Below are 13,413 nucleotides of genomic sequence, written 5' to 3'. Positions count from 1 at the left end.
TGCATTATTATATTTGCCATATTGATAATAGTCATAATTTATGACTGTAATACTTAACGGTTCTCTTAGTTCTTTCCTCACTTAAACAGCTTTACATCTACAAATAAATATACATTTTGATCTTGATTCATCTCAGTAGTCTAATAAAAGCTGTTTTATTTTACACTGAAGTGAGTCACCTCATGGGGGCTGACATATTGAGATCACATGACCAGCCGAATGTTATGCACTTTATTTCATTACGAACTATGGATGTTTGTTACATACAGTTCAAACTTTTTGTTATAAACTTACAATAAAACAATCTTCTCAGAATTGCAAGTTTATATCTTACAACTGCTAACAAAGCTAACAGCTAGCTAACAATGTCAGAATTGTGAGATATAACCAATTATAAACAAGAATATTCTGTTTATATATCAAAATTTCTGAGGTTAGATCTAAAAACTGAACATGGGTCTTTGAGAATCAGCTTCAATAACATAAGCGTTAACATAAAACAGTGAAACTTTAAAAGAGTGACAAGAACAAAATATATATTTTGTTAAATTAGTAGTTTACTAAAGGGGAAGGTAAGAGGTGGACACCAAAGACAAACTAATATTTAATAGCGCCATCTAGTGGTTAACAGCAAAAAATGCGGAGCCCACTGCATTTCTACCTGGAAAAGAAATGCTAATTTAGATAGAAAGTAAGTTTGACCATAACATATGATGGGAGAAAAAGGAATTAATGAAACGTTAGAATTACTGACCCAGCTTATTTTTAACTGAGCAAAACTCTAGGGTCTTAATCTAGTAACAAAAACACATCCAAAACAGAGAGAATTTTGATAATCTCCTTTTGGCATGTATTAGACAGATTTTCAGTTCATTCTTCATCCCCTTAACCTTTAAATATTTACATCTATAAATAAAGTGTTTACCTAATAGAACCATGTAGGTTAACAGTAAACATGGAGCATGGGCCACGTTTCAAAGTTACACTGAAAAATCATAGTAGTATACTAACATAATTGACCAAACTGCTTTACAAAATCAATGCTTGATTTTGAGCTCACAACAGCGCACACTGAGGACAACACCACAATGCACATCTGCTGGCCAGAGCTCTGTCACTGCAAAGGGACAAAAAGACGATCTACCATGCGATGTTCTCTGAAAAAATACTCTGATCTGAATTTTTGCAGAATATGTAGCATATATTGCATTACAAGACACACTTTATTAAAAACAACTAAGTTTATAATCTATGTATCTATATAATATTTATAGATTATAGTTTAGTTGATTTTAAGGAAGTGTGTTTTCTAATGCAATGTTTATTTTTTTAAATAAAAGTCTATGTATGCTTCTATAATGTTTCTTCTTTATATATGTTTCATATATTGTAATGTATCTTTTATGTCTCTTTCTTCTCTGTGCTATTTAATAACCCACAAAAGCAATTTGACAGTGGTTCTCAAACTTCGGTATTAAGATTGATTAATTTTAAGACTTTCTTCATAATGTTTCAGAAATCTGAAACTGATGGTATCTTACGTTGTAAAAAAAAAAAATGGTTCAAAAGGGTCCCATATTTTCCCAATATAGTGAGTAAACATTGTGTTCAGAATAAAACATAACACATCAAATACACTGATTGAAACCACACTTCTCCATTTTCATTATTCTGAACAAACGTTTATATAATACAAGATGATAAATAACAAACAAGAAAAGAAACCCCATATAACCAAAGAAATGAGAACGCTAAGGCCGATGACGCATCGCGGGGGCGGGGCTAAGCACGTTCAGTTGCCGGGAACGCAAATAGCACGTGGCTTGTAGCCGGCTGCTGCGCCTGCATTGGTTCACGTTTTTCCACACAGATGAGTTGTAAGATGGCGGCGCGGTGGGGAACAGGCGAGGAGATGTTAAAAGCCTGTAATACTCAAATGTTCTCACCGGTGAATCTTGACGAGGTAAGAACAGCACATATTGATACTTAGAGAGTGTTGCGCCAGAATGAAATTGTTGACATTGATCACGGTGTCAAATATTCGAGGCAAATACGCGATGATGTGCAGGACTTTGTGACACGTGGATGGTGATGGTGAGATAGCTTTTACAGTTATTCTTGCCACCTGTGAGTTTATTTAAGAAATGGTCGTAGGAAAAGAAACATTTATCACTTTCCAAGTGTTGCTAGATTTCTTGCGTATCCATGCAGAAGTCGCATGTCAAGGTATGACTACACAAGTTTGCTCCTAGCTGATGTTGCTATGCTTCTGCATTCTCGAGACCAGTGATTCAACTACATAGTCATTTCTCTCTCTTTAGAAAATAAATAAATAAAAAGTACAGTTTTGCATTTTGTAAGCCATAAATGCATTGTTTTGGATTTTGATATGATTGTGATGAATAATCTGTAACCAGGAGTGGTTAACTGTTTAAATGTGTCAGATCTAAAGAAGAAGGCTATTTTATTTACATGTTTATGTATTTTGACATTATTTATTAGTGATTCCCTAATACAGATATTCCTTTATTGGTCAGATGTGGCTTTCTGATTGTAGTTTGTTACATATTCCAGTGACTCTCTCACTCCCACGTGGTTCACTCATTTTAAGAATGAAACTACCAGCATTTGTATTTATGCATGGTCGTTAATGTTACCTTAAACGTTTGACTCGGAAACTGCAATTAATTGTTTTAGTAAGTTACATTAGGCCCGATAAAGTTAAAATGACATATCACGATCGGTATTTCAACAGATGGCATCTGTCACTTATATTACTTTTCACGCTATAATTTTTTAATATTATTTCTGCTCTGTTTGGTTGCATTTATTGTCTTTTGCATTGTCGTGACTGTGAATAACAAAGTTTGCCCGAAGTCGTTCTTTGCGGTTTGCGTTGATTCGCTGTCCAGCACGTGGTGCAGGTATGAGTGGGTCAGTCGTGTGTGTTTACTGACAACAGCCTTTCATTCAGCTCATGTTTAGTTTTTTAAACGCAATGGTTTATTATAATCAAACTGGCCTGATTATTTAATCAGGATCGCTTTTAGGAAAATAACACGCAGGATGTGTTGTAGCAAGGCGTGTTTTGAACTGTGTCGGTATTGGGTTTGCCCAGTAATGCACTGCGGCAGGATGACGCGATGTGCGCAACACGTGGTTGTAACTTAAATGAACGCATTTATTAACTGGATATGCTTGCATTTAGTATTTCTCGTATTTAACACTATTTCAAATTTAGTTAGTTTAGTTCTGTTAATAAATGATGCTGTGAACTGTATTAACACCAAAGCTGCTACTGGACAGGCCAGCAATTACAAGCCTCAAGACAGAGCGCATTGTTTGCTGTTGTGCAATGTCCTTTTTTTTTTTTTTTTAATTTAGGAACATGGACTTGTTTACAGCCTCACCTAATGCAGACACCACCTTGCAGTGATTTATGGTTTTAGACACATACATAAAAGTATTAATCTAAAATCTAAATATTAATACTGAATTTGTTCAACTTTAGCATCAGCAAGGCTGTCCGGTAATCTAATATAATAATAATAATAGAAAGGTGCCTACAGTTTAAAGTTGAAATGTTTTTGCTGATTGGTCTGGTTTGCTGATGGCTCAAGCAAGACCAGCCATTGCAAGTCTACATGAAATAAAATGGACAATTCTTAATGGACAGCTTCTTTTTCATGCCAACTTTAACCTGTTTTTTCCTTCTCTTGCAGGTGGAAAGCTTCACTGCCAGCTGTCTGGAGTATCCTGGCCTTAACAATGGAGATGCTCTGGAGGCTTTACAAGGCTGCCTTGATCCTTCTATTTTGTCCATTTTTGAGGACAGCCCCACTGGAGAAGTAAATAAAGCCTTTTATAAACTGCCAAAAGAAGTCTTGTTCATTGCATGAATTGCTTTGAGCATAATGTTTTGTTGAATGTCACTTGTTTTGATTTCACTCAGCAATGGCATTTATAAGTCGTTTCCTCAGTTTCAGGTTAAAAGTAATATTGATGAGGAAAGTGAAGCGACGCTGCTCACAGCTCTCACTGAAATACTTGACAATGTTGATGATGAAAACTTGTCCCCTTTTGACACTCTGCCGGATTCAGACCTGTTCTCAGGGCAGAAGGGTCAGGAACATTCACCAGTGAGTCTTCACCTGTCTAAGCATGTCAGGAATGCATTGGTTGTTTATTCGTTTCATTTTGTAGGACAGCTCAATTAATTTTCAGATATCAATTTTCTTTTTTCCACTCTAGCTGAGAAAGTTCCTTGCACGTTCTCCTCCAGAGTCAATGATTCACACAAGACAATTTCCTGGGAAGGTATTTAAGTTCTTAAATCTTTCTTCATCAGTTTTTGAAAAACAACAAAATTATAACACATTATTAGATTTAATGTTTTATTCATTTTAGATGGCAGCATGACCAGTTCTAATTGGGGCTACATAATTTGGGATATTATTATTAATATCATTAATGCAAATAATAATTTGATACTTTGTAAAGAAAATTTGTATTTGTTTAATTTTTGCCATTACAGTGTTTTACTGTAAAATAAAATTATTGCCTATAAAAAAATGGCTGTATAATACAATTAATTCCTTCAGTTTCAAATGTTGAACCATCTTGTATTTTGGTGAAAAACTGCATGGGGAAATAAAGCTTCTTTTGTTGACAACAGCCAGTTTATAAGCACTTCTCATTACAAGTTTGTGAAAATGGCTGCCATGTGTTGTGTTCCCACATGCATAAGCCACCATAAGTTCTTTAAATTCCTAACTTTATAGGCCTAATGTAAGACATGTTACATTTTCGTTTTATAGAGTCTCCCACGAATGCAAAGAGCGTCCCAGCAGAACAGTGAAGGAGAAGAGGAAGATGGAGACGCTAGTTTTTCGACCCCCATAGCCAATATTGATTTGTCATCACTGGATGAATTTGACTGGTGCCTTCCTGTGTCCTTAGAGCAGGATGGAGAGAGTATGCCTGTTACTCTCAGTGATTTAGTAAAACACATGCACCCTTACTGCATGACATTATGTGTGGAAGGAGAAGAGGGACAAGAGCATCTTTTGCCTGAGAGGGGCCTTGTGCTAGAAGTGGCTGATCAAGGAGAGCATGGAGAGCCCATCCTGGCAATCCCAGATCTCAGCATCCCTCTTTCTCACACAGACTCCGCAGAAGGTGAACAAAGAGTCCCGGAGAGTAGCATAGACACGCCAGAAGCAAAGCCTGAAGATAGTGATGAAAAAGTCCCACCTCCTTCTGAAGTAGCTCCTGTGGAGGAGGAGAAAGAGGTTGTCAAGGTACGTAAAGGGAAAAAGAAAAGTAAACTTCTTGAAGCCCCTCTGGTTAAACAGAGAGTTTTGAGAAGCTCAAGAGTTAAAGAAGAGCCACAGAAGAAATGCCCGGAAGAACAAAAGAAGAAAAAGGAGACTTTCTCATCTGTGCTCTCATCAGCAGAGCCCAAAAACGCTAAACTTGATCATCCTACAGAGTTGACGACCCTTAAACCGCAGGTTGAGAAGGAGCATATCACAACCCCTCAAGCTGAAGCAAAAATCACTGACTCGCAGCCAGAGAACAAACCTCTTGAAAAGTCTGTGGAGGAAGAACCCTCAAAACAAGAACCTGTTAGCGAACAGCCTGCTGTTTGTCAGCGCAATGAAACTAAGCTCAAACCTCTCAGTTTACAGCAATACCGTCTCCTCCGCCAGCAGAAGAAACCAGATCCGGTGGACAAAACGGAGGATTACAGCACTAAATGGCCTAAGTTGCCTGAACCGCCCAAGGAGCTTCCCCCAATACCCTGCCTGCCAGATCCCAACCCCAGAGATCCACGTAAAACCATGCATACTCCTGTTAAAAAAGACCTTGCACCTGAAATCATGCCCGCATGGCACCCGAGAGGCCCCGCTGCTCCACCAACACCTGAAGCCTTGCTCACCCCACCGGCTTCACTGATGGCTTCCTCTAAGAAACCTGCAACTTCTAAACCAACCCCTCCACCTTCTGATACATCTAAAAGTTCACCCCAATCAGTCCACCCCTCACCCCAGAAACTACCTGCTCCCATCAGTGTGCCACAAAACACTATTCATACCGAGTCCTCTGCCCCCATCCGACATGTGGCTGAAGTGGCCCCTGAAAGGACTGTTTCATTATCAGTGTCTACTACATCTGGAGGCCCTCAAGGTCTCAATGCACAGAGTCATAAGGAATGTTTACATGGGATCCCCAATGCTGCTCCATCCAAAGCTCCCTTAAGGCCTCAGATGATCACTACACAAGTTGAGAGCTCAAACTGTAGCCCTCATGAACCTAGTGCTGCTGTGCCTGCAAAGAGAGAGACCGAGCAGGTTGTTTTGGCCCCTGTGTCTGATCAAGCCAAAAACACCCTGCCAACTAATTCTAAAAAGCTGACCTCACGGTCACAGCCTCATGTTGCACCAATAGCTGCTCAGCCGTTTTTCTCGGCTCAAGTTCAGGCCAGAGTTGTTGAACTGGCAGAGCAGATGAGGATGGCTTCCTCTGAGATCCCCAAACTGAAGAACACCACAGTTGAGCTGATTGAGTCTTTCACAAGTGAAATTGGTGAGCGTTTGTTCATATGTTGTTAGGTAATAATTTCTGTGGAGTGGTTTATAATAAACTTTTTCCTTTAGGTATTGAAGCTGCTGATCTTACAAGCCTCCTGGAGCAGTTTGAGGAGTCTCAGTGTAAGTGATATTATCTCTGAGCTCTTACTCTGAAAGTATGTGTTTACCAATGAGGGTTGTTAAAATCATGCTACAAGTCAAGCGGACTATGTGAAGGATGTTAATGATGAGCACAGCAGAGCTTTCTTTGGAAACGAGTGCCCTCTTAGTGAACATGAACACCCATACTGCCATCTTTAGAATGCAGACCATTCGTTTGTAAGCAACTAGGCCAACTTTTGAACTTGGAAAAAGTTGGCATTCCTGGGATGAAAGAGTTTGTGTCCATGTTGCCAGGTCAAGCACAGATTGCAAGTAAAGAGTTCACAATTAAACATGACTTAGTGATTAGATTAAACTTATCACAAACAAACATCTTATATTGACGTAATAAGTGTTTGGTTCAAATGAGGTAAAGGTTTGTTTCCTTTTCTTAGTGATATTCTGTGTTTAACCTGAATGGTTATTGTTTTACGTATTTTACAACAACTGCCCAAGTCACATAGAACTGTATCATTACTAAAGTTATGCAGATTGAATATATTTTTGGTCATTCCAGTAGGAATGTGTGATCAGGATGAGTAGTGTCACTTGAGGGCAAATAATTTTCCCCACAGAATTTGCTAATTTTCAAGTTGGTCACGTGAATTCGCCATGCTGACCAACTGATAATTGATTGATGAAGTGATGTCTGTATGAGCTGTGCTTTATACACGGCTATGCTATTAATAATAGACAGTTAGTTTTGCTTGTATCACCACACCTGAAGAATAAGGTCTGTTCCTTTAAGAGAGGGCGTGGCTTCAGTGAAAACAGCTGCTATGTGCTCATGCTCATTGAACTGCTGGAATTCTGCCCTGTTAACAAAACCATTTTAAAACCAGTTGGCTGTCTTTGTAGATATGCTGGGTCGGAAAACTGACGGCGTATCCATTAAGCAAGCATTTATCTTTAGTCTGCTGCTTCTCAGCTGTTGAGTGGGCAAATGCAGTGCATTTTTGTAGAGTATCACAATACATTATGCTGCTTGTGGCCGTGTTCTGCTAGATGCTGGACAGTCTGATTGTTTCAGTTATTTTAAGGGTCTGTCCCATCTTACCCTCCTGTATTTGGTCATTCACAACCCTACTTTTTCTTTCCAGCCAAAGAAGAGCAGAGTGTACCGGAGGTCTGTGGTAGAGCAGCCGCTGTAGGAAACTCCAGGTGAGTATCATGAGGCGGAGTGATGGAGTTACCCTACAGCCCTTGTGCTGCTCTCGCACCAAACTCAATGTTTGTGTGTGTGGCCATAGGCCACTTTTCACCAAGACCTACCGAAACAAATGAAGTCCCCCATCATGGCTTCAGAATGTGAAGGTGGATGGAGACAAACATAAGCGTAGCTTGTGTTAGTCTGAGCGATGTTTTAACAACATTAGTAATTCAGTGCTTTTGACATTGTTGCCACTGCTGATTGTATTTATTTATATTTTTGTTTTGAATTCAGTTATGAGCAGATGGAGACTAAGGCCGTGGAGAGAACCCGCAACCATGACCTGGGAAGCACTGCAGGTACGGTGTTTTTAGTGTGTGTGTGTGTGTGTGTGTTTTTAATTAAATTAATGTTTTGTGCATGTATACATTTTTATTCTTCAAAACTACATGGTACATGTTGTTGTTGTTGTTGTTTTTTTTTTGGGGGGGGGGATATAAATTAAATACATATACACTACTGTTCAAAAGTTTGATGTCTGTAAGATTTTCGATATGTTTTTGAAAAGTCTCTTAATTTTTTTTTTTTATTAATTCAAACAAAAAGTGTTATGAAATATTATTTCTAATAACTTTTGTTTTAATATTTTCAAATTTTGTATTCCATTGCTCCAGTCTTCAGTGTCACATGATCCTTCAGTAAACATTCTAATATGCTGATTTGGTGCTCAAAAAACTACTATTTTTTTAATAAATGTTGAAAACAGTTGTGCTGCTTAATATTTTTGTTGAAACCATGATACATTTTACTTTTGAGGATTATTTGGTGAATAGAAAGGTCAAAAGGACAGCATTTATTTGAAAAAGAAAAAAATCTTGCTCTCCCCAAACGTTTGAACGGTAGTGTACATATAGCTTGTTCATTTAAAATAAATGGCACATGGTTTGACTTATGTAATGCAAACAAATTCATTCATTTAAATGCACATCAATTTTGAGGCCACTGTATATCAATATTGGCGTTTTAAGCCTTTATCATTTCTTTGAATAAAAATAAACTCCATTCAAATGACTCTTCCCATAGGTCTTACACCTCCTGCCACTCCCCCACACCAGGTGTGGAAGCCTATTGCACCAGTTTCACTACTGGGGAAAACCAAGAAGTCAGAGGTCCTTAAACCAACTCCTAACAAGGCCATTCAGATAGAGGCAAGACCAATACCTTCAAATAAGATGCGCAGCAAACCTCAGACCCCTACTTCTACTGGACAGACTCAGCCTTTCTCCCTTGACCACGACTACTGCCTCCCTCCAAAAGAACCCTGTCAAAATGAAGTTGGCAGTCGGTGGAATGTCAAACAACAGCCTAGCATTGTTATCAAGACCGTTGAGCTGCCGCCCAACAAGCCAGCCCAGAGCAGCATCTCCAAAGCAGTTACAGAGGGAACCCAGAGAAATCTCAGCCTCAGTCAACCTTCTGCAGATAGGTGTACATTAAATAGCTCTGCCTTGGAGACTCCGGACGCCTCTCCAAACAGGCCTGACTCTGAAAGCTCTTTACTGGGTGAAGCAAAATGCAACCAGCAGAAATTTGTGAACTACTCTGAGCATTCCTCCAGACAGTGCCAGCAGGACAGAGGCCGCTCGAAGCGAAGATACAGAGCCCGATCCTCTAGTAGCTCAGAATCCAGCTCCGAGTCCTCCTCAAGATCACGTTCACCACCTAGGAAAAGGTCAGCTTTGATGTGGTTATACACATTTATAATAATTAGAAAGGAATGTTGAAAGCACATCATTCTAGAGGATTTTGCCAAATGTGTATTTTTACATTTTACAGATACAGGTCTCGTCTCTCAAGCAGCAGATCCAGTTCATCATCTCGGTCTCGTTCCCGATCCAGCTCAAGGTCATTTTCCCCGCCCCGCCGGCGACGGTATTCATATTCAAGTTCACACTCTGGATCCTGGAGCCGCAGCCGCTCTCGATCCAGATCCCGCTCCTCTGACATTGGGCATAGGCGTTGGAAAAGTCATAGAAGGTGGCCACATGTTTCAGTGTAACATAGTATCTTTGAGATACTATTACAGTTTCTATTAATGTTTTGAATTTGATTTTGTTTTTCCATTTTCATTTGAAAGTTTTAGTAGATTTGTTCATATTTTTTTAATTCATGTTTATTTTAGTTAAGACATCAAGTTAAAAACTTAAAATTAAAATGAGAACACTTACTTTGGCAACTAGCTGAAATCAAGTTTACTTTTATATTATATTTTATTTCAAATAACATGTTATTTTATGGTTATGTTTTAGTTAACTATAATAATCCTAATGTTTTGATTTTATTGATAGTCCTAATCAGAGATCTGGTTACCGGTGTTCACAAAATTCCAATGAGGATTCAAAAACACACAAGGAGAAAGCAATTGTGAGTATTTTAATCAAGAAAGATGTGTCTTTAGATTTTTCTCAAAGGCACCTTGGTGATTTCTAACATCGTAATTGAAATGGTATGTAGGAGGAGCGGAGAATTGTTTATGTTGGACGAATTCGTGGAAGCATGACTTGTAAAGAGCTGAAGGAACGCTTCTCATTCTTCGGAGAGATTGAGGAGTGCACTGTGCACTTTAGAGAAAATGGGTATGGCTTTTTTTAATTGTATTTGGTATATTGTTTACACTAAAAAGAATGTTGCTAACACTCTTGTTATTTCAGGGACAACTATGGCTTTGTTACATACTACAACATGAAGGATGCGTTTGACGCTATTGAGAATGGAAGCAAGCTGAGGGAGCAGAATGAGCTTCCATTTGACCTGTGCTTTGGAGGCAGGAGACAGTTCTGCAAGACCAGTTATGCTGATCTTGGTGAGCTTAGCATCATGTCTTTTTTTTTTCCAATCCATTTAACCCTTAAATGCTTGAATGTTTTGCCAATCATTACTACATATCCGGGTCACATACTGTCATGGGAGGCGCACACGACAGACACAGTGGGTGTGGCGTCAGGCCTCGGAGAGGCTTTTATTTACAAAAATAATATAAACAACAAAGTGTCCAGGGAAAAGAGGAAACTAGTGTCCAGAAATAAAACAGGGGATCTGGTGTCCTCGTCGTGTTGCGGGCTTCGTGCAGGGAAGGGCAGTGATCAGGAAGGAAGGGTCCAGGTAAGGGGCAGAGTCCGGCAGCCGCACGCGCTCCCCTCTCCAGTCCGGGACGCGAGGGGCGGCGGCTTCTTCCAGTGGCTGCATCCTTCTTGCCTTGGCCCCAGTGTGTTAAGGGGCTAGACGGCCCGGCATCCTGGCCTGACGGCCGTGTAACAGGTGCAGCTCTCGTCCGGACCGCGGGTCCGGTAGCTCGCATCTTCGGCGGCACGGAGATCCCTCTATGCACCCTTCCTGGACCCACGAGGACACCAGCGTGCATGCACGGGGAAGAGACCCGTCTCCCGAGGAGAGGCACGCTCGGCATTTAAACAGCGGCGGTGATGAGGCCCCATTTGGTTCAGGTGTGCCCCATCACACGCCGCCAGCCCTGGCTGTTTCAGCGCCCCTCCTCTCTCACGCACCCACTCCCGTCGGGAGCCTGGCGAAGGGCGGCGATTAAGGGATGGGGTGATGATGATAATTAGGGGGAGGCAGCCGACTCGTCACAATACCTACATACCTATATATCCAGCATGGATGGATCTCTAACTGCTGCAATAGCAGAAAAACTTTCTTGATATTTTAAGAACAATTACAGAAGAATAAAATAAAGCATGTTTCGTTACCTTTTGAAACTTAGAAGTGTTCAATTTGAGCAGATGATTTTACCATCGCTGTCATCGTCAGAGCGCATTTCCACAGTACATTCAGCATCTGGCTCATATTCGTGATCTCAACCATATTCTCAAAACTATCGTTTTCAATGACTTCAAAAACAGTATTTTGTTCACTGGCAGCTTATTCACCACATCCACCATCAAATGACAGTGACATTTATACTTCATTGCGAACAGTAATTGCTCTGCAGTGAAGCCATTCAAACCAGTTCAATTTTTGCTGATGATATTCGTTTGTTTTATAATTGCCTACAGTAATTATGAGTGAAACATCACGTCATCATTGTGTATCAAACAGTGCCACCTCGAGGAATAAAGGTGCATTGCACATATTGAGTCATCAATCAGATATGTAAACATAGTTGTGCAGGAAAAATATACTTGCACATTTACATACCTCGGGTCTCTAGAACCCTATACACCTTTTTACAAAAACATTTATCCGAAAACGGGCATTATTTATTTATTTTTTTCTTGTTATTTTGTTTATAATGAATAGATTGAGAAATACTAAGAAAGTTGATGTCTAACTTTAAAAAATGAAAGAGAGAGTGGGTAGTGAATGATGTCCCCGGTCGCTAAAGACACGAGGTATGCATTTAATATATAATATTTATATATTTATAAATGTATATATTTGCAACTGAACTTTATATGCTATTCAGGGTGTCGTGTTCTCAGGTGATAAATGAAACCAGTCTCACTAAATTTCTTCAGCAACGTGTAGCCTCTCCATTTCTGATTCAGATTTTACATATCGCTATTCTAGCATCAGTTTTGGTCACAGTTAAGTGCATCAACAGTGCTGACATATTTACATGTTGTAACTTTAGGGCAATAGTTGATGTTTCTGCCATATATTTCCGGTTGGTGAAATTTTCGTGCATCACTAATTTAGTCTTTGAAAATGTTCCTGTTAAAGACTCCAGATGCTACAGTCTCTTTTTGGTTTCTTTCAGATTCAAACCGGGAGTACGATCCACAGCCTACAAAAGGCAAATTTGATGCACTAGACTTCGACACTTTACTCAAACAGGCTCAGAAGAACCTGAAAAGGTAACGATTAGTCAAGCCACAGGAGAGAAGACCGATTACCTCCGAGCAAAATGCTGCCCCACACTTCCAGTGTTGCCTCTCAATTACTGTTTTTGTTTGTTTTGTTTTTCTCTTTGTGTTTTTGTTTGTTTCTGCAAGTTTACACCTTCTATTGAAGTGAAGATTTGTAAGAAAAATTGAAAGGGCAAAAAAAAAAAAAGATCATGAAATATAATGAAACTGGAATGAAATAGAATTTTTTTAAAAGGATTAAATTTATTTAAATGTTTAATCTGAATTGCTGAATGTTGGATACATTTTAAAATGAACTGAATGGAAACATTATGTTGGGGAAAACGGGTTTATAATGCTGAATTTATTTCAACCTAAATAAACCTGAGATAAAAATTCTTTCTTGTCTTCTCTAAAATTAAAAATCAATGTCATTCTTGAACAGACCCTTGCAACATTCACGTAAAATGTGTCAATGTCGTCCAAATAAGCAACATATTGATTAGTGTATAAATAAATGGGGTTCTCATTTTACAGAAAAATTCAGATGAATCGCATGTCATAGCTCAATTTTAAGTGAGTGTGAACTTGCAGTGCTTTCGAGCTGCTGTTAGGCTACGTGAGAATATGGTGTCTGTATGATTATATGCTGGTTATTAGGCCA

The 13,413-nt window shown here is 39.3% G+C and overlaps 1 protein-coding gene across 1 annotated transcript; it reads left to right on the top strand.

Moving 5' to 3' along the window:
- Positions 1-1,833: 1,833 nt before the first annotated feature.
- Positions 1,834-12,940, top strand: LOC107666421 (peroxisome proliferator-activated receptor gamma coactivator-related protein 1-like). The gene is made up of 14 exons (XM_016457692.1): positions 1,834-1,963; positions 3,723-3,848; positions 3,987-4,139; positions 4,252-4,317; positions 4,818-6,588; positions 6,660-6,713; positions 7,835-7,895; positions 8,179-8,243; positions 8,968-9,616; positions 9,721-9,921; positions 10,233-10,308; positions 10,399-10,520; positions 10,596-10,747; positions 12,662-12,940. The coding sequence occupies exons 1-14, from the start codon at positions 1,871-1,873 to the stop codon at positions 12,760-12,762; spliced, it is 3,690 nt and encodes a 1,229-aa protein (XP_016313178.1). The 5' UTR covers positions 1,834-1,870; the 3' UTR covers positions 12,763-12,940.
- The last annotated feature ends 473 nt before the right edge of the window (positions 12,941-13,413 follow it).

This window comes from Sinocyclocheilus anshuiensis, unplaced genomic scaffold, assembly GCF_001515605.1.
Source record: "Sinocyclocheilus anshuiensis isolate Anshui unplaced genomic scaffold, SAMN03320099.WGS_v1.1 scaffold63, whole genome shotgun sequence".
In the NCBI taxonomy this organism is placed as follows: Eukaryota; Metazoa; Chordata; class Actinopteri; order Cypriniformes; family Cyprinidae; genus Sinocyclocheilus; species Sinocyclocheilus anshuiensis.
Note: the sequence above shows the minus strand (reverse complement) of the source record. Positions and strands in the feature narration are given on the sequence as shown.